Genomic DNA, 25,551 nt, shown 5'->3' on the forward strand with positions numbered 1-25,551 from the left:
CCTATTTATTTTGTTCAATAGATTTTCAGTATTGTTATCATCACTACAAAACCATTAACCACCATAACACAAACAACTTAAAATAATAATTTTATCATCGTATATGATATAAGCACAGCAGACAAGAAATACTAAAGCAATGTTCTCACCTCTGGGCCAGGTGGGCCTGCAGGCCCTAGTGGTCCCATTTCACCAATTTTCCCCTTTTTAAAAAGTAAAACAGAAAGAAACATCAAGCCTAGAATTAGAAATATCAACACTGGGTGCCTGGAGCTGCCAGCAGAAAGCAACTCACAGCTTGCCCATGCAAAGCTCAAAGCTTTTCACTCAGTGCAATATGGTATGGAAAGTTTTCATAAGGGTTTGACATTGCCAGCTGTGTGTGTTTGCACATAGTGGGTGGTTTGAAATCCTCATACACATTTTATTACTGTCCTGTAAAAAATAATACAGAAAGTGGCAAAGCTAGTGTTACAGAAAACATACAAAAAAATTAAAGTACATAAAGCCAAAACTACATTTTAAGGGTATAGTTCACAACTAGGCTAGAAAATTTACTTTAAAATCTGTTTTAGGTGTTATGAATAACTTCCATGTTTCAGAATAAATCAGGAAGCCACATACTAGAACAAGCCACTGAGGTTCATTGAGTCCTGCAAATTTTCCAGCTGTGCTCATGCCACGAAAAGCTTAGAAAGCAGTTCAACCAAGACAATATGTTGAATTACATGGTTCTCTGCCCCACGGGGGAAGAAAACAGTCTGGACTTGGCCTTCAAAGACACTAGGGGAATACTTCAGCATTATTCATCCAATACCAGAGAGTTTGCATAGATTAGGGGTTAAACAGCATTAGGAATCCTCCATGTTTTTTCACTACATTAAGACAGAATAGCATGCAAAAGAGCAGAAGGACGACACAAAGACGAATAAAAGATGAGACATACGGGTGGTCCAGGTTTTCCTCGAATGCCTGGAGGTCCTGGTAATCCCACCGCACCCTGGGACAAAAACAAGATATGATCACTGGCAAGTCTTTACCCTCCCTTTACACATGCTTGCATGTGCTTGCCATGTAAGAGGCTCTGGGATGTTAATAGTCTGTTTAGTCTACAAGCTTTGGCCTTGACACCACTGGGCATCTGTTAGTTTCTAATGGGATTTTTTTTGTAAAACTACCACTTAAACTTACTGAACAATTTTATTGTGACTGGGACAGACATGTCTGTTTTCTGCTCATATCTACATTGAGATGTCAGCCTGGAATGGGGTAAATATATTACAGATGTAATAATAATAGCTGGGTATATACAATTGCTTGTAATTTCTATATTATAAGAAATAAAATTATCTTTCCTACCTTGTCACCTGGGTAACCATATTCTCCTGGCTCACCCATTAATCCAGGATCACCCTATTTCACACAGTATTTGACAAACATATTTAACCGAAAGAACTTACGGCTGTTGAGAGAAAGTAAAAGTACTGCATGTTGTAAACAATGTTTCACAAAGGAAGTATCAGCGGCATCAGTAAACGGTAGTTTTGCACATAAAGTTAAACGGTACCTTCAGAAGTAAATTAACTGATGACCTATGACACTCTTAAATATATGTAAGAATCAAGTGCTCAGTTTTAGACAAAATGCAGTAAAGATAACGGTGTGTGAGAAAGTATGCAATAACATCTGGAATTCTACAACTCAATTATTATTTATTAGTTTCTTCCCTCCAATTTTCTGTTCCAAAGCACACTTGACTTCACTAGCCAATTAGCTCTGACATTCACTCCAATAACAGAAATATTTAGATCACCTTATCACCTTTCAATCCTGGTGGCCCAGCTCTTCCGGTAAGGCCCTGCCGAAGACAAATTAGGGTGTCATTAGGTTCAAAGTTTAATTGCTGGTTAATGGTTAAAGGGTTAATGGTTATCCTGTAGTCTGAATGTAAACTTGACCATACCTGAGGTCCCACTATGCCTGTTAGGCCACGGGATCCTTCGGGCCCTGCATCACCCTATGTGGAGAGCAAGAAATAAGGTAAGGCACGCTGGTCAGAGGGAAAATGAGGGATAATGACAGTGCTCAAAAACAAACTGTTCCCTGGACTTCTACACCTGGTGTTATTAACTGAATGATATAGCACATCCAAATGTGCTATAGCTTGGATAAAAGAAATCAAGGCCCCTTTTGTTTGCATTCAGTGTGTAAATCTGACTGGTGCAGACGAAAGGGGCTGGAAGTAAGTAGTCACAGGATCCAGCATTAAATTTTCCTATTCTTTTATCTTGATGCAGTGTGACTCCAAGAGCTGCACTGATTTCCAAGCTGGCTAACAGTCTGCTATGCACTACGCGGAAATTCCTTCCTTGAACCCATGTCATCTGTGTCAATGGCCATCTCTGGACTGTGAAATCCTCAGCTATTTGTTTCAGGAAATGCTGTGCTGGATTAGCAGATGTTACTTTACCCCATGTGATTTAAAATGAAACCGCCCATTTTTTTGCATCAACACATCGAAAGAGTGGGTTTACATGAAGAAATTACACATTTTAATTTCCCATATAGTTGCAGACATATCTCAGTGACTCCAACTTTGCATCTGGTCAACTTGAAAGCATTCTCAGGAAGGAAAATGCACGTGGGCCAAGTGCATTATGTTCGAGTATCTCACTGTTAGCACGACCAGTTTGTCAGCACTCGACAAACGTTCCAGAGCTGCCACTCTTGGAGATGCCTGACTCTCACAGGTTCTGTATGGAACTGAGAATCAAGATTATAAGTGGAGCCATTAATTGGAAATCTGGTTTACATTAAAGTGCTTTCAGGGTATTGTCACAAGCTCCAGCAGCCACTTCATTTGAAAAACAACTCCACATAATGGACTCATCATCTTCTTTGGGAGACTCATTGGATCCAGGCATCTCACCTAAACATGCAAACATGGCCTGAGGCAAGGGTCCTTGCTAAATCTTCACACAAGGCAGGCTAGTGTTGTCACAAAAATACGGTCCTTTTCCCCCATGCAAATCTCAGTACATTAGAACAAATTCTACTATACTGGGGCACAGGGATGACAGAAAGATTTCTAGGAGGCTATGAGCATAAGGACATGTTAGGACACAAATCTGGAGGGTCCAATGTTTTGGAACCAGCAGTATAATTTATTGGAGTGTTTGACAGGGAAGGATGCAGACTAATGGTTTGTGTACTCCAACACTCATTTTCATTGTAGCTGATGGCAAATAAAGTCCAGCACTGAACCAAACTGACCTGGTATAATATGATACTGAGGTCCAACAAACCCGCATACATTGGGATCTCTTACATTACACAGCAAGGCAAATTTTGAAAAGGTAAATTAAGAAAGTAAAATTTAATGTATGAGTTTGTTTTTTTTGCCAAGAGCATCAAAGAGCAAGATGAAAAGGCTCAGCTAAAATTTGAACTCTCTAATACCAGCGTTCCGTAAAAATACTTATGCATTCTTGTTTGCATAAAATGCACACAAGCTTCATTACTGACCCAGTGCCATAAACATTGTAAACAATCAATGCTGTGCACATACATGCTGTTATGTTCCCAGCTGATGTGACATGTTACGTCACTCGTGCGTTCCTCAACCTAACTCAGAATCTGCAACATCATAAAGTACGCCACATTGAAATATACAACGAAGCTCAAACAAGGCCTTACACATACGTGAAATGTATTGCACGATTTACCAGTATTTAACAGCATTTTAGAAAATGGGATTCTTTGTGGTAGAGACACATTTTCTCGTCAAATAATAAATTGTTGGACCTAAGAGGTTAAGTAGGGGAAAAACATTAAGGAAGGCACTTATGACTGTTGCAGCACATGCTACCATTTATTGCATGGAACATCAACATTTCTACTTAAGCCTTGCAGTTGTCCTCTGGGGAAGTCAAACCAACACGATAACTGGAAGGTCTGCTGGATGTGGGCCATGTGGTTCTCACTGTGTAGCAGGAAAGACCTACAGGTCCATGACTTGTTTTTAACTTGAGAAAAAAAAAATCCGATTCAAAGGACAAAGGATTTTGCATAAATAACTGAGTCTCCGAGGCAAAGCCACAGGGCTGCACTGTAAATCTACTGAACACAGATGTTGCTGACTCCAGAAAATTTTTAGAAGGAAGGTCTCGGGCACAGATAGTGTAAGTATAATCAAGCATGTTGCTGTTATGGATGTAGTTTTCTCTACTGGACTCGGTTTTTGAGTAATATTCAGATTTCTGTGAAGATGACTCACTCTGGAATGTCTGCCAAGACTTCAAATTCCATAACATATTGCTAATCCAGGCTTGGCAATAAAAATACACTTTACAGTAGCAAACAGGAGCAAACAATACTTTATATAGATTAAAGTGTATTATTTTAATTTTTACAAATTGCTGGCTTGAAATGCACATTGCTCTTGAGATTAAAGCTACATTTTGTTCTTATTACGGATGTCTTTCACCTCAAATGAACTGAAGTAATATATAACAAACAAAAAAGAAAATAGAGGCATTAAATCAGACTCCAGAAAAACGTTTCTGTGCTCGGCTGAGAAATGAGTATACCTACCCGCAGTCCAGGAAAGCCTCCAATTCCGGTGCTGCCAACAGGACCCTGAAGAACATTGCATGGCAAACTATGAGTTCACACTAAATAAATGCGGTGAAAACATGCACCCAAGCAGGGACACAAGCATTTGCTGCATTTTCACATTACATTACTTCTTTCCCTGTGTTGATCAAGATGAAGATTTCCGTATTCTCAATGCTGCAGTTTGCTGAGCTCGAAAACAGCTAAATGTACATAAGTCAAAGTGGTTGCTTTTATTAAGGTACTGGATGATATCTTTTACAAGTCAAAAACTAAATGAACTTTAAAATTGCACTTTTTATAACAAAAAGCCTTGTTTTAGTACAGACAATACAAATTCTACATTTGATTTCAATGAAATTCAAGATAAGATCATTGTTAACACACCTCCAATTTTTTTTAGAAAATTAATCCTGCACAAATTGTTTCAAAACTTGTTTTGTATAACATTAAACCATTAAAAATGGCACAGAGATTGTGATAAAGTGAAATAAGGCAAAACATGTGGCAAAATTATCCAAGCCTTTCAGCAATTTCTCTGCAAATATAATAAACAAACAGCTTGCTAAAAGACTTTTTTTATTTAATTAGCTGATGCTTTTCTTCAAAGCGACTTACATTGTTTAGGTACCTACAACTATTTATCCATTTGTACAGCTGGGTAATTTCACTGGAGCATTTTAGGGTAAGTACTTCGCTCGTGGGTACTACAGCAACAGGTGAGATTCAAATGGGAAACCTTTGAATTTAAGAGCAGTGGCTTTAACCACTATGCTATGAGCTGCCCCATGCCCCAAGACATACGAGACAGTCCAGTAAGAAAAGCTTTCCCTAAAATGGTTTGTATATGTGAGACTACTCAAAATACTTCAGTTTATATCATCACACAAACTTACTTCATTTCCATCTGGGCCAGGAGGTCCTCTCTCACCAGCATCTCCGACAATACCCTTGGGACAAATTATAAATAAAATATATTACATCACAAGGGGGTGCGGTGGCGCAGTGGGTTGGGCCACAGTCCTGCTCTCCAGTGGGTCTGGGGTTCGAGTCCCGCTTGGGGTGCCTTGTGGCGGACTGGCGTCCCGTCCTGGGTGTGTCCCCTTCCCCCTCCGGCCTTACGCCCTGTGTTACCGGGTAGGCTCCGGTTCCCCGTGACCCCGTATGGGACCAGCGGTTCTGACAATATGTGTGTGTGTATATTACATCACATCATGTACACTTAGCAGATGCTTGTACCCAAAGCAGATGGCACCATGGGTAGTGCTGATGCCTTGTAGATCCTAAGCTGTGTGTTTGAATAGGGAAGCTCTACTATTTTTGCAATGCAGCATGTTTATACAAATTAAAGAAGTGACAGTGTCTAGAATGATAACTTTTGGTCAAGTACCAAATGCAACATCAAAATACATTCTTTTTTAAGTTACTTAACATTTTCCAGCAACATAAAAAATGGAAATTATAAATAGAGCTACAACATTTCATTGAAATATCAATAACTGTGCACAGAACTCAGTAGCACACATGCAGCAATAGCTTATTTATGAGTTTTGTGTATCCTAGTAACATATATCAATGAGACTACACACTCTGGCAATGAAAACTAGTTGTCTTTACAGATGTGTTCTTCATGTGATGAGTTGAGAGCAAAAGGGACATGGATAAAACTAATACATGATGTGTGATTTAGTGTTGACTGGAAAAGAAGTTGCTATTATGAGGCTGTTATTAATAAGCTATTTGAGCAACTAGCTAGCAAAACATGATACACTTTTTTCAGTGTGTAAAATTGCAGAAAAATTACAAAAAGGCATCAGCATTGCAGTGGCACCCCATTGTATATAAATTGATAATGCTTAAGATGAATGAAATCTAATCCATGAAATCTAATATTTTAATATATTTGATGCATGCACTTGTTACATGTAGCAATGAAAATCAATGATAACTATCAAAAAAAATCAGCAGGTACAGACTCCTTTTATAAAAACAAAGCTGCAGATATAAATGGTACATTGATGTATTGGGCAACCCATTTTAATGGGTAAATCCGATACCTGTCTTCCTTTTCGGCCATTTTTCCCAGTGGGGCCAGGGATTCCCTGCAAATGAATTGGAAAAATAACTTCATTGTAGTGTCAGAAACGTTTCTCATGAACACATATAGCACGTCACATGAACAAAGCCACATGTTTATCTTCATGTCTTGTAAAAATGACTACTAACTTAGTACTACATACTACTAAAGAGTAAGTTGTAAGATACTGTTCTGCAATATAAGAATTTGGATAATAACTAAGGAATGTTGTGTTATTTTTGTCACAGTGTAATACATTATAATATATAATAGTTGTAAAACATCAAAATGACATAAATATGGAGAAATAGGCATTACAGCTGTAACTGTCAGGCTGTTATCAGATCACCAGCAGACAAACCAGAATTAAAAAAGAAGGAAAATAGTATCCATTCACAACATCTGACACAGCAGTTTCCTGAGCATAATTAAGTGATGCAAAAAATTTAAAGTTGTCAGTTGTTGAGAATTTCTGTTTCTGAACTATTTTCAGGAACGGATTAATTTCAAAAATTGAGTTATTGGTGTATAGAGTAATAAATGTTATGAGCACAGACGTTTCAGTGGTTGGACAGACTAGAGCATTGTAACAATAAGCCTACAATAGCTTAAGCCATTTTTGGTGTCCCTGTGGAACAGAATGGCTCTTAAGAAGTTTATTTTCACAGGGTTGCATGCCATAGCTGACATTCATGATTGTAATGTGTCCTTAAAAAGACACACTATTTCTGAAAGCAGTGAGGGAGACCAACCCTTAAAAAGCAATGGAAAATAAATTGAGCCTGCTGTTAGACATGATGCATGTCTCTAGAAAGTCGGTGAACCTCTTTTCTGCTGAGACTTGTTACACCTACCACCATGCTCCACTTCATTTCTGTGAAGTAAAGTAATGTGACTTATGGGACTTACTCTTTCTCCCTCCAGCCCTGGTGGTCCTGCAACACCAGGAGGTCCAATAAAACCCTAAAACACACAAACAGCACATACGGACAATCGTATACAGACACCCCTCGACTTATGCAAACAGACCGTTCTTCAACCCCTTATGTATGTGAAAAGTTACGTATGTCAGATTCCCCCTCATCCCCCACCATTCAACATAGGGTAGCGTACCCTAGCCTAGGCATTTGTTGCAAACACGAGTATAAAAAAATTACAAAACATAATTCTCTAGTAAATGTCAGACATATTAGATGTCTGTCATAGTGTTACTGTTGTTTTCATGCTAGCTGTTCCTTTCACGTGCTCCTTTATACTAGCAGCATCCTTCACTATCGTATTCACAGTCGATACGGCTAAACCTATTTGCTGTGCTATAGATGATAATCTTTGTTCACCTTAATATTTCCTTATTATTTTTAATTTCATTTCCAAATCGATTGCTGTATGCTTGTGAGACAGTTCTCGTTTTCCTTCAAGTGCAAGTTTATCACCAGGCATTGTGAATAATGAAGTGGGTGAAAATATGCAAAAAAAAAAAAAAAGCACTACACTAACGAAAGGAGATGCATTCACGGCTGAAACCACGAGGGAACTGGGAAGATGCAACTTCCTGCCTTGTCTGGCTATACCGACTTGTTCTTGACATATTTCAGATGTTTTGCATAAGCGATATCCACAAAATAATGTGTATGCCGAGAATTTTTTAACGTAAATCTGGATTTGCGTAAGTCAAATTTACGTAAGTAGAGAGGTATCTGTACTTAAGTTACATAAGAACAATTGAATATTTAAATGATTTCTATATTATTATCAACAATATAGACAGTGGCATATTTCAGTTATATAAGAACAGCACAGCATTTAAATTATGTAACTGTAAGAATATTGTATAATATCTATATTGTACATTAGCTGTTCCCTGATACAAATGCTTTTACATGTTCATTTTTTCTTTCGACTTCTGAGTATAACGCTGCAACTGAGAAATTTAAAACTAGGCATAGAAACATACGGAGCCTTTGAATGTTTGAATGTTTTTAAACAAATCATTCTGTCAAAACAAATCTATTGAACACTAGATACTACAACTGATCCTTATTTCTCACTGATATTAATCCAAAAGGCTCTCATTTATATTAGATTCTCTAAAGGTCTTTTTTCCCCAGATTGATCCAAAATGTGTACTTTGTTTCGGTCTCTGTCTCTAGTTCTGTCTATGTTTTACTGAGCTTGATTCTAAAATATTTACTTAATGGTGACATTAGGAACATCAGAAAAATGTGATCTTGATTATTATGATTAACCATTTTTAGCTGACATTTTTGTCCAAAGCAAATAACAATATTAAATTTCTGCAATAACAAGTTACTTACAGTCACATGTCTATTCATACAGCAGGACATTTTTACTGAAGCAATTCAGAACAGAGAACCTTGATCATGTATATTGAGGCAAACTCAGGATTTGAACTAGTGACCATTAGTTTAAAAGGCAACAAGCGCTAACCATTACACTACTGTTGCTCAGATTCACACATCCTAACAGAAACTGAACCTAGTAAATTGTGTATGCATGTATTAGCACTCATTACACTTACTTTACAGTAAGTATAGGCAATCTTATTAATCAATCATCTTATTAGTGAGTTCATGAAGTTTTACGGTTCTAAAAATAAAGCTATGCATCAGCTGAAAGAAACTTTTTTCTGCGGTAGTAAGAACACACACACACACACCTTCTGAACCACTTGTCCCATATGGGGTCACGGGGAACCGGAGCCTACCCGGCAACACAGGGCGTAAGGGACACACCCAGGATGGGACGCCAGTCCATCGCAAGGCACCCCAAGCAGGACTCGAACCCCGGACCCACTGGAGAGCAGGACCCGGTCCAACCCACTGCGCCACCGCAACCCCTCAGTAGTAAGAACCTTCTATTTTTATGATTTGAACAGGTCTTGTGGATCAGGACGGCAACAAGCAACAAAATATTTGTGCTCAAAAGAATACTTTGCAAAGTTTGCCCCATCTAGATGTACCTGCATCTCAGGGACTCCCTCAGGTACCCTCATATTAGCCTTACACAGCATTCGGAAATAAAGGAAAACAAGAAAGGATATTTGAGTGAGATGGCAACAGGACTTCACAACAAGCAGTACCAATAGAGCTTTGGCAGCCGGCAGGTACACCAAGCTTGGTCCTGTTAACTGAGATCACATGGCCCCTCACTCAAGAATGAGGGAAGATATATGAGAAAACACTAAGTCACTATTCTCTGATCTCTATCTTTTTCTCCCTTGCGGTGTTTCCACTGACATTCTCGTGCAATGGCACATTGCCGATAAGAAAAGCTCCTGTCATGACCCACTCTTCTTGGAAAATTTCAAATTTATTGTGTAATGTTGTTTTTTTTTCCCTTGTCACTGGCTTTCCAAAATCAACTCATCATAAGGACCACATCAGTTGGGACTACAGGCATGACTATGGCAGACTGCTTCTGTTGAGCTGCTCCTCCTTGAAGCTCAACGGTGTGGAATTTCGTAAAGCCGGAATTTAACAGTGGCTGAAATTAAATATCTCTCCACAGCTGTTCTGATGTTAAGTAGGCGAGGACCGAAGCTCTTTCTGGTCACTATAAGTTATACAGATTTATATTATAATTAAATTTTGATTTTTTTTCTAAAATCTAATCAGAATAAAACAGCAAGCCAGCCTGATCTTGAGACTTATTATTTGTTGAAAGAAATGTCTGTGTATTCAAAAAAATTATAGCAATTCAGTACTGCAGAAGACTTGGCATACTTTTGTTAATTATCTAGCTGAAATTTCTCTACAAAGCAGCTTCCAGTTTTAGGTTTGTATACTAAGCTTATTACAATTATTTAACCATTTATACTTTTATTGGAGCAATTTAGATCAAACACCTTTCTCAGGTATACTGCAGCAGAAGGGATTTTAACCTGGGTCCTTTTTGCAGAGGACTTCTAGATAACTTTTTCTGTAGGTTCATCTCTCAATTGTCTGTAGCTGACAAACACAGCTATGTGAATAGTCATTTTCATGTTGCTTGTCTTTTCATTGCTTTCCATTTTTCTCTCCTGCTCTCTGTAGCTCACACCCCTCCCTCACCTCGATTCCCTTCCATCTGTCATTCTCATCAGAGCATACAAGACCATGCGTTCAACTGAGCTTGCAAGGCTGTTGCCCTGCAGTGTACTGTATATCTGCCAGGCCAGGCCAGTTCCTCTCAGGCCTCTCTTCCAGCAATTAGCCAGGTAATGACATGTGTTAGCAGAGTGCTACGCCTGTCAGGCTGTATTATGTAAGGGACCTAGCGCTGCGCCATGCCACGCACTGCACATTGCCCTAGCCTAGAGCTGAAGCTCAAACCTAGGGCCTCAAAGGGAACTCTGCACTCTGGGGAAAAAAGTTAGGGACATGCATTTAGAGCAGACTTTTCCACAGTCTTGGCCACCAATGCCCTCTAACCTTTCCAGGATGTCACATATTTATTTACACAAAGAAGGCAGAATTTAGTAGATTTAGGAATTATTTTAATTTACTCACTCGAACACCTTTTGGACCTGGGTTACCTTCTGGCCCAGCGGAACCCTGCAACAGAAGTAGGGAAGAGTAAGTGAGAAGTACACACACACACACACACACACACACACATTGACTGAAACTGCTTGTCCCAAGCGGGGTCGCGGCGAGCCGGAGCCTAACCCGGCAGGACAGCGCGTAGGGCTGGAGGGGGAGGGGACACACACGGGACACAGGACGGGACTCCAGTCTGTCATAAGGCACCCCAAGCGGGACTCGAGCCCCAGGCCCATCAGAGAGTAGGCACAGGCTAAACCCGCTGCACCATCGCACCCCACCCGTGAGAAGCAGTGGATCAGTCATTATATGTTGCATAGCAGTTCAATGAAGAACACACAAAATGACCCATGATCAGCCTTCATATAAGCAGGAAAAGTAGAGGATACTTGTTACATACGATGTTATAATCAGAATTATCTAATGGAACTTTCATAATTTGACGATCTAGAAATCAATTTTACATTAAAACTATCAAAAGTACAATTCCACCTATAGTTCCAGCTATAATTCACATATGATTAATTTTTTTATAATAAATCTCAATATCACATACACTACAAATTTATCTTTGTCAGTTTCTGCTCTACCACATTTATTCATAATGTTTTAATGATTTTTAATGTTAATGTTATTAAAATAAAAATAAGGAGTTGCTGTAAAAAAGACAAATGTGGCATGAATATGATTGGAAAAGAGTTATATACAGGGCTATATAATTAAGGAAGCCACTAAATGCAAAAAAAATGGAGGTTAGTCACTGCACCTGCCTGCCAGGGTAACCTGCTTCCCCAGCCATACCCGATGGTCCTGATGGACCCTGCAAAGGGATATAAAAAAAAAAATCAATGAGACTAATGCTAGTTATTCTTGGGTATTAAAAAGCATTGTTCATCATATACACTGGCTGAAACCGCTTGTCGCAAGCAGGGTCAGGGCGAACCGTAGCCTAACCCAGCAATACAGGCCACAAGGGACACACCCAGGAGAGGACACCAGTCCATCGCAAGGCACCTCAAGCAGGATTCAAACCCCAGACCTGCCAGAAAGCAGGACCCAGCCAAACCCGCTGCACCACCACGTCACCTGTTTTCCATACACCCCCCTGCTAAATATTCCTTCCAGTTTGTCGGGAACACGCTTTTCAGTCTTCAAAATCAAGAGTTTCAGGTCACCTGGTGACCCTAAAATGCCAGTACTATGACCGTGTGTGTTACACTGCTCTGGTATATAAATAAGCAAATAGTGCATTAGCATTATAAGTCAGCACTGCACTAAGTTAGCTGTCAAATGACTAAATGTAAAGGTTCAATGTAAATTCTGTACTAAAAATTAACTTCAACATTTTACCTAAGGACACTGTTATTTCTGAAAGTAAGAGCAATATTTGTAAAACACCATGTTTTAAATACCTCAGCATGTTTTGTTATAGGCAAATTTGAGGATGTGTTTGTCAATATAGATTTTTTCCAAGGTAATGATATATGCATGACAGATAAACTTCAGTGGTGTGTGCTTGTGTGTCATTTGATCTGAGCGTGCACTGCGCTCACCTGTACACCTGGCAGACCTGGTGGCCCAGGATATCCCTTTGGACCCTGCAGGTAATAACAATCAGGACCGAGCACTTGTGCAAAGAAAGACATTTAAATCTGTTTTTCTCACCACCTCTTTGAAGAGTATGTAGAGTGTATAAAACAAATGCCAAGGAGTATGTGATAGAAGACCACAGAAAAAAATGGTAAACTGAATATAACCATGCAGTACCACAAATGGATAGGGGTTGGGGAGACTTCATCATACAAAATTAACAAATGTGAGATCCACTATATGAATATTCAGTAAAACCTGAGTTTGTGATTTGTAGCAATATAAAAAGTACTCTGTGTGCTTATACTAGCTCTACTATTTGAGAACGCACCATTTCCAGTTCTCTCGAGCACTGAAGACCCACTGTAGTAACTTTAGATGTTATACAGGTTGACTGCTAACAGCAAAAACCTCTATGCAACTAATCTGCTCAACACAGTTTGCGTTTTTGTACAGAGGATTAATATACTACGTCAAGTCAGAGAAAAGAGCAAAGACCAAAGAAAGGGTGATGAAAATAAACATGAAGAGTAATGCAGACCAGTGTAGGGAATCTATAGTATATAATGTAGTATTTAATTTAAAGTGAGTTAGGTATATTATTTTGTTTTAGAGTGTTTCCAAGTTTTTTTTTTTTTTTTTTAAATATGGGCTCGGCAAAGAAAAATAAAACTGGAAAGGAACTGGAGAAATCTTTTTTCTTTTTTTGCCCCCGAGGCACTCATCGTTCTTCAGTTACGTTTCTCTATGTAGTGTGGCAAATGCAACCTGAGTTAATGTGAGATGATAGATGGCAGTAAAGCACACACAAACAGAACAGCAGTGTGCTACTACCTTAATTCACCTTGCTTCCACACTTTTTACAGTTCCTGTCCAGTGTGTGTCAGTGCTGATGATTCTGATGTGCGGTAAGAAAACTACCACTGACGTGAGTATATCAATAAAAAAAAGAAAAGAAAGTGGTGCTTAATGTTGCTAATGTTTATACGACTAATCAGTGAACAAGTGACATCAAATAGAGGTCTGTGGAGACTTTTTTATTTTTAGTATTTTTAGATTCATTTTCACCGTAATGTAGCTACAGTTATAAAAATGCATAAAATATAACAAATGTTACATTAATTTTATTTACTACAGGTATATCAAAAGTTTTAATAACACAACGAAAAAACATATCAGGGATGTTTTTAATTATAAAGCTTTTACTGATTGTGACTTTGGAGTTAAGCTGACTTTGCAGTTATGAACAAAAGTAGTTAGTCAAAGCCTTCTGGTCCCAACTGTGTTTTACAAATTGAGGAGCCAGTGAAGTTAGTTAAAGGTCAGAATATTAAGAAGAATTACTCACAATCTGAATACTACATAAACATCTGCTTTGTATCATTAGGCTACTCACAAGCTAAAAGAAACATCTGCGGGTCTCTGTGGGAGAGCTAAAATGGAACGACTCAGTTGTACTATTCCTAGTTGAAAGCATGTGCTCAGAAACTAATAATAATGTCTCCCTATTAGTAGCCTTTAAGTTAGGTCCACCAGCATTCTTTCAAAAGCCTCTGGAGACTCCATATTTTCAGGACGTGTCATTTTAAAAGCTTAACATGAAGTCAACGAGATTTTCTGTAGAACAGAAATTGCAACACTTTGAGGATGATTTGTTTGTAAATGTGGACTGATGAGTTGGATTCATGGCTAATTTGTGTAGACAGCGTTGGGAATGTTGCACTTTGCTTTGTCCCTTTGAAAATACACTCCATGTTGTCCACCACTGTGCCTTTAACCTTAAACTTAATACTGATCCACTTAAAGATGACCTTTAAAGTTTGTTCTGCTTTTAGGAGCACTGAAAATTACTCCTACAGAATATATGCTTTCACAGAATAATACACAAACTGGTTATAAAAGTTCACTGTTACTTTTTATCGCACTCAGTATGCATATTTTAATAGAAAGATTTGTGGGTAAATCTTACGGTTGGACCTGGGAAACCCGGTGAGCCTGGCAAACCTGGAGGACCTTTATCACCCTGGAAAAAAGAAAAAAAAAAAAGACTTTTTCGAAAATGATCATGGGTTAGGGTTATTGCACCTCATTTCAGTCCATGTGATGTACACAAGGTTATCAAGAAAGTGTTAGAAAACCATTGAGAAAACTAAATTGTGGGCTTGTCAGAGGGGATCAGAAAAGAGCAGAAAATGCTAAAATGTAGGAAATGTGGGAGGAAACATAGGAAAAAAAAAGGCAGGTACATAGTGTTGTGAAATGCAAAGACCAGCTGAGGAGCTCCATTGATATGCAGGAAGCAGAGGGGGCCCAGAAACACACCCCTCCCAAGCACAAAGGTGATGGTTTTCAGTGGCGCCAAGAGAAGGGTATGAAGGCATGAAGATGTAATAGGATATGAGGAAAGAAAGACATGCTGGGTAGCAGTCTGTCAGCCCAGATATTTATTTACCTTCTCTCCAGAGGGAGCCTGACCTGGAGATATTCCCGGATCACCCTTGGAACCCTATTTTAGACAAGTTAGTCAAGTCATTACCAATTATAGTGGATGACAAATTTTAAACAGGATCATGGATTATACATTAAACTGTTCTATAGGTGTGACTGTCCTTAGGAATTTATAGACCATGACACTGAGACTGCAAGCAAACTTTATACGGTAGTACATGGCAAAAAAGTATGAAGACTTGCATAGTATTTAGAATTTTTAAACAAAAGATCAAACATAAAAATAAAGGAATCAAGAAAAACCTTCCTTACCATGTGTTTTGCGTTCTTATTTTTTATGATTTTTTTTTGTATGATGTGATTGCATTACAATTACTTCAAGGGTCTTTCTGTGTGTGTTTAGTGCTAAAAAGCATGTGATGACCTCGACACTGAGCAATATATACAGGTGCAGGCAAGTTATGACACATTTAATCACAAATCACAGGCATACTGTGTATGCTGTCACAGTCGTTTACCTAGAGAATTAAAAATCACTACAAAGTTTTCTCAGTTTTAACTTCTTTTCAATTCTTGTTGTATCCAGTGCCTCCGAAGCAACAACTGTGCTCAAGTAACATTTTTCTAAATGTAAGGATCGAAAAATTAGAAGACTTTCAAGAGATAATGTTGCAAGTCCTCTTCATATCTGCTGCTGTTATTTTTGTCATCACACTTTCACCTGCAAATCTCATAATCCTAAAGAAGCTGTATTTTAATGTTTCAGCTGTAGATTTCACAAAAAGGCAGAAGCTTCGGAGCAGCACTATGAAGAACCCGGTGTCTTTTCTCTGCTTGCTGAAGGTGTTTTCCTGTCTTTCAGCTGTCAGTTGGAGAATGAGTCACAGATTGCCTCTCTTCTGGGACAACACAAAGCAAGTGTTTCATAGATCTCCAGGGAATCCAACAGTGACTCCCATGGCTTGCATTTGAAGGCCTGGTTGAACAGCTCAAAATCAATCTTTCTCTTTCTTTCTCTCTCGCACATGTTAACTGCTTCTCCAAGTCATGGATGTGATAGTTCAGAGCCTATCCTAGAGGCACAGGGCAGAAGGCTAGGATGAAAGTTCACTAGCCACACACACACACACACAACTTTGCACTATGAGAGGAAACCCATGTAGACAAGAAGAACACATAAACTCTACACGGACTGTATTGGATTCAAACCTATACTTGAATATCATCAGCACTACCTGCTGTCCAGTTCAAAAGCTGCCTCAACGAATCCCCTTCAATAGTTATATTGACAAGGCTGTTTGTTTCTTTGTCATGTCTGGATGTAGTAGACTGATAGGTAAACTTATTTAATAAGCTTGTCAGTAATTATTCTGTAATCATAATGCATCGTAATGCTAATAAAGACAAGCATATATTTTTTGTGAAATCCAAATGTTATATTGTAAAAGTGAATGTCTGTCTGATTTGTACATACCCATTCCTCACATAACGGAACTAATTTGATCTTTGAAATCCCCTCATTTGGCAAATTCCTGTTGTATGGCGTTCAAGTTACCATCATTTCTTAATTTTATTTTTTTAAATTCCAAGATGAAAAATGTGTCACATGAATTAAAATGCAATAATAAAAGGTATTTTATGAATGACAACGATAACACCAAGACACTTTTCAGTATTTGTAATACTCTCACCTATTTTCATCAGGCAAAATTAAGTTTCGTGAGTTTAATTTGAAGTCCTGCTCTTTTTAATTTCCTTCGCTGCCCTTTAAAGCTTGTGCATCTGTTGTAATTTATTGTGCATCTCATACGCTGGCATGTCCTTCCTGCATGTTTGCATTTTCCACTATTATAGTTCCTAGTGGTCAAGGACTCAGTTCTCATGTGGCTCACAGCTGTTCTACATGTAGACAAAAAACCCAAACTCTTCCCATAAAACTCATTAACAAAACACAGTAAAATATAAAATGTTAATACATTTACATATTTGCACATTAAATGGGTATACTTACAGTTTTTATACACAATTTGTACGCAGACAAGCCAACAAAGCAAACCTTTAAAAGTGCTATAGCTAGAGTTTTAATAAAAACCGCCTGCATTCATTTATTGTTAAAACAAGCTCTGGAATAAATGTACCCCTTTCATAGCTTTTATAGTATGCTAATAACATCATCCATTAAAGAAAGGTAAATAGATAAAAAGAAAGAACTACATTGGAAACTGCTTTAACAAAAGGGTGGTAGTAACATCTGCAAGATATTTCTTGTCTTATAACTGAGTGCAATGTGCCGTGCGATGATGTCAGAGCATTGTTAGTGCCCCCACAGAGCTCCATGCCTTGTCTACATCTATGAGCGTCTATGTGTCTGAATCCATGAACGTACACATGCAAACACCTTCACCTAAGAATACACAGCATGTGTATTGTGTGTTTCTTCGTGAACATAAGATTTCGATGGCTCAGCCCTACTATTAGAACATGTCGACTCTACCACAGGTGCCAGGGTAGCATTAAGGCCGTGAAACTGAGACTGAAGTTTCAGGGATTCCATACAAGTGTTTGTGCACCTGCCATCTGCTGAATGGTAAAGCTGTGATGCCGCGCCTGTCCTTATTTGGAATATGCACAGGTCCATTCATCAAAGTGAGCCATTGCCCCAGGAGGGTGAAAAAAGCTCAGCGGCATTTCAGGGTCAAAATAGCCTGGCCAACAAACTCAGTAACAATGAGACTAATATAGCACACTGTGTGGAAAGTTCCAGAATAAACTGAACTGAAGAAAATTTGGTGGACAGGACCTGCTTGCTGGTATATATAAACTGCCTACACAGTGAATGGAAACCTTCACAGAAGTTTGACGAATGGGACAGTATTTCCAGTAGGCCTTCAATAGTAATTTCCAAGTAATCATTCCTTAGGCTTAATAATTGGTCAGTATAATTTTATAATCAAATTATATCATTCATGGATGCCTAATAATTATTTATAAAACATATTCCATTATTACTGTATAAACACTAGTATTTGAACATGTAAATAATGTACTATTGAATGGATTATCTCTACTTCCTGGCTGTCTTGCTGGATATCTACAGCACTTCGTTTGAAAGACAAGAGCATTTTCCTCTCATCCATCAGCACCCGAAAACATATCAAATAGTTTGGCCACCTGCCCTGGGGTACTTTCCACCTTCAGTGCCGTCACTTCTCAACAGAAGTTATGGAAAGGAGAATTTTCCATGACATGGATCTGTTCCACTAAAGCAACATGAACATTAAATGGCAGAATATGTAACATTTCATTACCTTTTCCCATTGATAGCAATTAAAAACACAAAGGAACTCAAAAAACAGTATCCCACTCACAGACTGGTATAGTAAAATAACCATATTACCCTGACCCCTTAATTTTCAATAACATAACCATTTATTATGGGAACAATGCTGACATATATTATCAATTACTTCATTCATTCATTCATTCATTCATTCATTCATTCAACTACACTGAATGGTTTATATTCACTGCAGGACATAATAGCATATTCCTAAAATCTCTGTGAACATTATCACCGTAAGTTGACTCACCTTTGGTCCAGGAAGACCGGGAAGTCCAGGGTTTCCTGGTAGCCCAGGTGGGCCCTGTATGATACAAATAACAGGTGAGTGTTTATCAGAGCATAGTAACAGCCTTTCAGTTATGATCAAGAAACCAAACAAAATTGCAGCAAATTTTACTAATTAATTTTCTGTGTGAATGAATAATTATTAAATAATCCGGATACAAATTAGTTTTACATTGATGTGTTTTTCAAAGATTTGCATTGGTAGTTATCTAATTTGAAATTCATGCATTTAATAAAACAGTGAAAATGTTTATGTAAAAAAAAAAAAGCTGCACAAAATGTTTTCTGTAAATTTACAAATGTATTAAACAGAACATATTCACTCAAAAACAGAAAGATTCTGTTGCAACTTGACGATTTACTACACATTTGCAGATCAATTCGAGTACCAGCTGGTGCAATACTATCTAGAGGTCATCTCCTAAAGAGCACTTAACTGAAGTAAACCCTGACAACTAAAGTTGGGGTTAGCCGCCATCGTTCTTTGAATGGTACAACAACCCTAAACATTCCTATTCTTACAAACCACAACCAAAGGGGGGCATTGAAACAAAATATTATCATTTTTAGTCTGAAAATCCCAATATATTTTCATTACAGTTTTAAGCAAAAATATTTTCAACATTATTAAGTGTCACACCAGTGAAAAGGCATCCGTAAAAAAAAAAAAAGCTGAAACAATGAACACTGAACAAAATGACACTGAAATAAATAAAAGTGCCAAATTATCAAATAAACCAACACATACAGTAATACAGGACTACTTGTCTCAAACATATCCATTAATCTGCAGCAATCTAGTAAATACAGCATTTTAATAAATTGTACTCAGAGTACACCATTGACATATTAACCCCATTTCCTCCTTTCGCTCCCGGCCTGCATTCAGCATCCTTCAACACACTGGAAGGATGAACTGGGGAATTAACCAGGGTGCTTTAACTTTTTGTGCATGCTGCTACCTGTCATAGCACAGCAAATCAAAATAACTTTCAATGTTTGACTCAACACACACTAAGGTTAACCATTAATCTGTCAGACTCTTATTTCATAGTACAGACATCCCTCTGCTGACATAAATTTGACTTAAATCCGGATTTACGTAAAAAAAAATTCCCAGCATAGACATTATTTTGCGGATAGTGATTATGCAAAACATCTGAAATACGTCAAGAGCAAGTCGGCATAGCCAGACAAGGCAGGAAGTTGCATCTTCCCAGTTCCCACATGTTTTGAGCCGTGAATGCATCTTTTCTTGTTAGTGTAGTGCTTTTTTACCCATTTCATTATTCACAATGCCTGGTGGTAAACTTGCACTTAAAGGAAAATGAGCACCGTTTCGCAAGCGTACGGCAATCAATTTGGAGACGAAATCAAAAATAATAAGGAAATATTAAGGTGGACAACGATTATCATCTATAGCACGAGAAATAGGTTTAGCCATATTGAGTGTAAATACGAAAGTGAAGGATGCTGCTAGTATAAAGGAGCACGTGAAAGGAACAACTAGAATGAAAACAAGAATAATACTATGACAGGCGTCTACTATGTCTAACATTTACTAGAGGAATTATGTTGTGTAATTTTTTTATACTCGTGTTTGTAACAAATGCCTAGGCTAGGGTACGCTACCCTATGTTGAATGGTGGGGGATGAGGGGGAATCTGACATACGTAACTTTTCACATACATAAGGGGTTGAAGAACGGTTTATTTGCATAAGTCAAGGGGTGTCTGTATTGGCTAAGCTGTTCCTTTCCACTACACAAAATATTATTTAGCATCATGGGATTTTAATAGATTTTACCCAAAGTACTTAGAATGAAAGAATAAAATAAAATAATAAGATAAAAGTAAGATCAATAATGAGAATAAAAGCGGGGAAGAACAGAAAAAGGGGATCACATAAAATGTGTTATGTATAACCAATTTTGAATATATAAGTCTGAACATAAAGGTTTCCAGAGCAGTGTTCATGTTCTGGACTAGCTTTTGATTTAGACTTACTTCATGTTTAAAACATAAGGCAGGAATTTTGCATGTTATGTGGAAAAAATGGATGAATCTCTTTTAAGTGTGGAATCAGTCTAATAGTCCATTCCAACCCAATAATACTTGTATAAAACAAAATTAGTACTATAACCTGAACAGCCAATAAAGAACAGACTGGATGATGCCTAAGGCCTGACAGCCTCCTATTTCAATTAATTACACCACTGTTGAGAGGCACATCCTGTGAGACAAACCCCATAATGCAAACCTGCTTTTACACAGACAAAACAAGTGATGTAATGCCAGTAAAACCGATGCCAGCAGAAAAGCCTAGTGTTGTCCGTTGTGAAAGATCTTCCGGACGGCAACAAAGTTACCCAAAAACAGATATTAATATAACTAAATAAGAGCAGTATGGCGGTACAGTAGGTATTGCTGTTGTCTAACAGTGCCTTAGGGATGTGCTCAGGCAAGGGTTTGAATCTGGCTCAGTCTGTGTCCAGTTTGTATGTTTCCCCTGTAGCATGTTCACATATGTGTATTCCGGGTGCTCCTGTTTCTTCCCACAGTTCAAAGACGTTTGTTTTAAATGAACTGGTGACTCTACATTCCCCTAGTGGGTCTGGCACCCTGTTCAGGGTGTACCCTGCCTTGCTCCATATGCATCTGCGATAGGTTCCAGACCACCTTTACCCCGTATAAGGGCAACTGGTTACCAAGAATGCAATAAAAAAGAGAAATGTATGTGTCACACTGCTGTGCATTACTTTAGACATACTGTAGTTTCGTATAGTCTATTCCAAGATTCACATTTAACATTAACCATAAATGTTAAGTCTCTAACTGTCAATCTGTGAATCCGGGGTTTGTTGACCGGCATACATATAAAATTATTGCATCAAAATTCACCTGTGCTGGTAGTTTATAACAGTTCAAACAAGAGTTCAGACAAGGTTCAGACAGATTCTTCCTTTTAACATGTGATCCACAGGAGACATGCAGTTGGCAGATGAGGAAAGAACCTACAGTGATAATAAATCATTATGGGAAACATAGGAACAAACCAGAATATCACTGCTGAACACAACACTTTTTCTTCCCCACCTGCAGTAGATACACTGCTTACGGAAGTATGGTGTTTTATGCAAGATCAATAAATGCAGCAACATAAACATGGTCTTTCTCTACTGACATCTGCCTTTTACACCTATTGCTCCATCATGTAGTAATATGGAAGAATGCGGCAGAAAGGTTATGAAGTTTGGACATAGCTTAAACCACTGCCGTTTGTCTATACTTCTCTAACATCCATATTTTCCAAAACTATGAATTTTTTTACACACAGGTGAATCAAATGTTTTCAGAACTGCCTACCTGTGTCTAACTTTTATTTATTATTGCTTGGTTCCGGGTGTTCTGGCAAATGCATATACCAAAAATGAGGACAGACCTGCATTAAGTCACCACAAACAGTTTCCCAAGAAATTAAGCGTTAACCTGAACAGAAACACCTGATCCATGTATTATATAAAGTATTAAGCAGATATATGAAGCACTTTGTTTATTAAGCACATCATTACGCACTGCTGTGATTGAACAATAATCTCTCAGGCATAGTGAAATCATTGGTAGTCTTATTGATCAGAAATACTTGGGCCTTATGAAATATCTGAGAACGCTGCATGGACTGGGGCCAACCTCAGTGATGTGTCTTAGACAGAGATTACATTGGGCAGTAATAAATAATCAAAAAATTAAAAAAAAAAAAAAATCAATCTTTTTCTATTGTTCTACCCATATTGATATGTGTTCGGAGTTTTTGTAAAGTATGCGATAAGTAAATTAATCTGGGCCCACACCAGCTCTCTTTCCTCATTAAGCGGTTGCAAGTGCTGTTCGAGCCGAGTCAGATCCACAGCCTATAGCGCACAGTCTTTTGTCATTTTCAGCCATGTTCTAGAACCTCGTCCATCACAACAATGGTTTTATAGATTACCCGCTGACACCAATAAACACAGGCATATGTTATGATGACCTATCAGACAGGAATTGCCCCCATTCCTCCTTGAGTTTGATACAAGGAAGAAATTTGTTACTATGAGGTGAACCCCAGCAGGAGTGACAGAGGCAATCCAGACCCACATAATGCAGTGTAACAAGAAGCAAGTAGTAAAAGCACCCTTTACTTACTCTAGGTCCTCGTCTTCCGAAAGGCCCAGGCAAGCCAGGAGGACCTGGAGGACCCTTAAGAAGAATGAAGAACAGAATATCTTGTTAATGGAATACAAATTTCTGAACTGTAGAAATCAGAGATACTTACTATGATTATTATTAATGCACTGTTTATTTGACTCTCTTCCAACACATATTACAGTATGACCACTTTTGACAGTTGGGGTAGTCCACAGTAAATACTCTCCTCAGGGGTACTGCAGCAGTAGCAGTGGGGCATAAACTGCCAGCAATGAAGTTTACATTTACATTTACATTCATTAATTCAGTGGACACTTTTCTCCAAAGCAAAGTTGCAATGGCAAGAACAACATTAGTTGACAAGCTATTAATTTTTTAAATGTTGGGGTATGATTCTATGGAAGTATGCATAATGAATACATATCCGGTGTCAAAGTACATAAATAAAATACTTAAGAGATGCATTTTGATTTTGCGGAGCACAAACATTCACACACTAATCTTAGATGCTGTGGAATTGTCTGCACAGATACAGGGCCTCATGCTACAACTGTGTTTATTGCTCTTATTGTCTTTTCCAGAGCAAAGTTACAGGAAACAGTAAATACGCAATAACTGGAAAAAGAAAGCTGAAGAAAAAGGTTTCATCACTGAGTGACATGATAGAAAGAGGAGTGCTGTCCTCAACGAGAGATTCTGGTTGGTGTGAAGACACACTCAATATACGGTGTCCTACCTTCTGTAGCAGAATATTGTTTGAATAAAATTTTCCACAAAGGAGTAGTTCCATCAGCTGGAGAATTTTATTATAAATGTATACACAGATTGTAAAAATGAGTGAACAAGGGTTTTGGCAGCAGTTTTTTATTATGCAAGTTTATTTGTTCTTCAGTCTGCTGTATCGGTTCAGTCACACACTTGTCAGTCATGAATACAAACAAAAATTCCTGTAAAATAACTCATGTTTACATATATAACTCAGATTTATTGTTTTTGATATAAGCAGAGAAATCCCTCGTAGTCTTAATACTGGTGATTTCTTCAGTGTTCTTGCAAAAGGACGAAATGTGGGTTTATTATTTAACCAAGAGGCAAAGAGCTCTACATTGTTGGATAACTTCAGATTGATCTTCTTCCAATGTTTAACAGTGCCTTCTAAAAACGGTCATGTCAGTGACTTCTGACAGCCTTAAGCCTCTTCTGGCCAAAAACACTACTTTTCTCCTGCAGGTCAGGGTTAATGCCAGGCAGTCTTGTGTAACTAATGGACCCATAACCAATAAAAGTGCTCTTTCCTTACTTTTTATGAGAGATTTCTAGGTAATGTAGAGTAAGCTTCTTATGTTGTTTATATTTGAAAACATCAAAGAGGGGTATCATTTAGATAAAATGGCTATGATGACCTGATTGAATCAAGAATAATTTTCAGCTAAGGCAGAGACAAGCCAAGCGCAGCTTTTCTTCTGTACCTCCATTCTCATTTCAGCTTTGAAGGTGTAGCAGGTGGTATATTGGTTCGAGACACAGCCTTGCACTCTGAGGACCCAGGATTAAATCCCACCTCCTGCAGCAGTACCTTGCAGTAAGCTACTTACCCTGAACTGCTATGGTAAAAGCTATCCAGCTATATAAATGGATAAATTGTTATAAGTATCTTTGAAGAAATGCAGATAAAATATATTTACTAAGCTAATTTTACTGAACTGCATGGATAAGCAATGAGATACAGTAATATACAATATCAGTATCCTGAAGAAAACAAAAATGACCACAGCATTTGTATTTACCTTACATTACGACTACGATACTGGTTTTTATTTCACATCAAATATAAGTTTTCTGTGACAATGAAAAATATATGGCATTGTTGATGACTAGCAGTTGTACAGTAATTCGTAATTCCCCAATTCCTAATTCCTAATAACGAAAAAAAACTTTTTTTCCCTCTGTGAATGAACAACATTACTGACATAAGAGGCGAGACTGGACAGCAGGATCTAATGTGTCTGTGCATCAGTTTTCAGTACTGTAATCTCATCTTTTTTAACAAGTCCCTCTTGAGGCCCTTCATGGTCATCAGAAGGTCAACAGAAGAGACGCAAAGCTGATTTCAACAGAAAAACAAAAAAGAAGATAATGCTATACCAAAAAAGTTATTATCCTTTAAAACATAGGACAGCACAATGAATAACCATAAACTTTCAATGTAAAGTTTTTGATCGGTATTTTGAATAATTTTTGTTGATTTGTTTCGCTCCAGCACGAAATAACTCGTTTTGGAGGTCTTTCCAGATAGCTAAAAACATTATACAGTTTACCACAGCTTTTGCTACTAATGACTAAAGAATACTATAAAAAATGTAAACTTTTCAGAAATGGGGTTTGGGCCAGTTGTGGGGTGGAGGTGGCCACAGCGGTAAGACAAAGGCCAAATGCGGCAGGTTTTTCCAATACGAAGGAGGATTTTTA

General features: G+C 38.1%; 1 protein-coding gene across 4 annotated transcripts in view; it reads right to left on the reverse strand.

The window, feature by feature from the left end:
• The window catches only part of LOC108923524 (collagen alpha-1(XXIV) chain-like), an 83,405-nt gene that overhangs the window by 40,143 nt on the left and 17,711 nt on the right, over positions 1–25,551 (reverse strand). For 3 of the 4 annotated variants that reach the window (XM_018734317.2, XM_018734315.2, XM_018734314.2), the window contains 16 exons: positions 23,080–23,133; positions 18,861–18,914; positions 15,275–15,328; positions 14,792–14,845; positions 12,786–12,830; positions 11,999–12,052; positions 11,200–11,244; positions 7,601–7,654; positions 6,672–6,716; positions 5,511–5,564; positions 4,594–4,638; positions 1,964–2,017; positions 1,814–1,858; positions 1,360–1,413; positions 947–1,000; positions 150–203 (listed from right to left, as the gene is read on the reverse strand). In XM_018734317.2, the coding sequence (XP_018589833.2) occupies positions 150–203; positions 947–1,000; positions 1,360–1,413; positions 1,814–1,858; positions 1,964–2,017; positions 4,594–4,638; positions 5,511–5,564; positions 6,672–6,716; positions 7,601–7,654; positions 11,200–11,244; positions 11,999–12,052; positions 12,786–12,830; positions 14,792–14,845; positions 15,275–15,328; positions 18,861–18,914; positions 23,080–23,133 (819 nt within the window). The remainder of the gene's footprint in view (positions 1–149; positions 204–946; positions 1,001–1,359; positions 1,414–1,813; positions 1,859–1,963; positions 2,018–4,593; positions 4,639–5,510; positions 5,565–6,671; positions 6,717–7,600; positions 7,655–11,199; positions 11,245–11,998; positions 12,053–12,785; positions 12,831–14,791; positions 14,846–15,274; positions 15,329–18,860; positions 18,915–23,079; positions 23,134–25,551) is intronic. The other variant, XM_018734316.2, reaches the window with a different exon arrangement.

This window comes from Scleropages formosus, chromosome 9 (genome assembly GCF_900964775.1).
Source record: "Scleropages formosus chromosome 9, fSclFor1.1, whole genome shotgun sequence".
NCBI lineage: Eukaryota > Metazoa > Chordata > Actinopteri > Osteoglossiformes > Osteoglossidae > Scleropages > Scleropages formosus.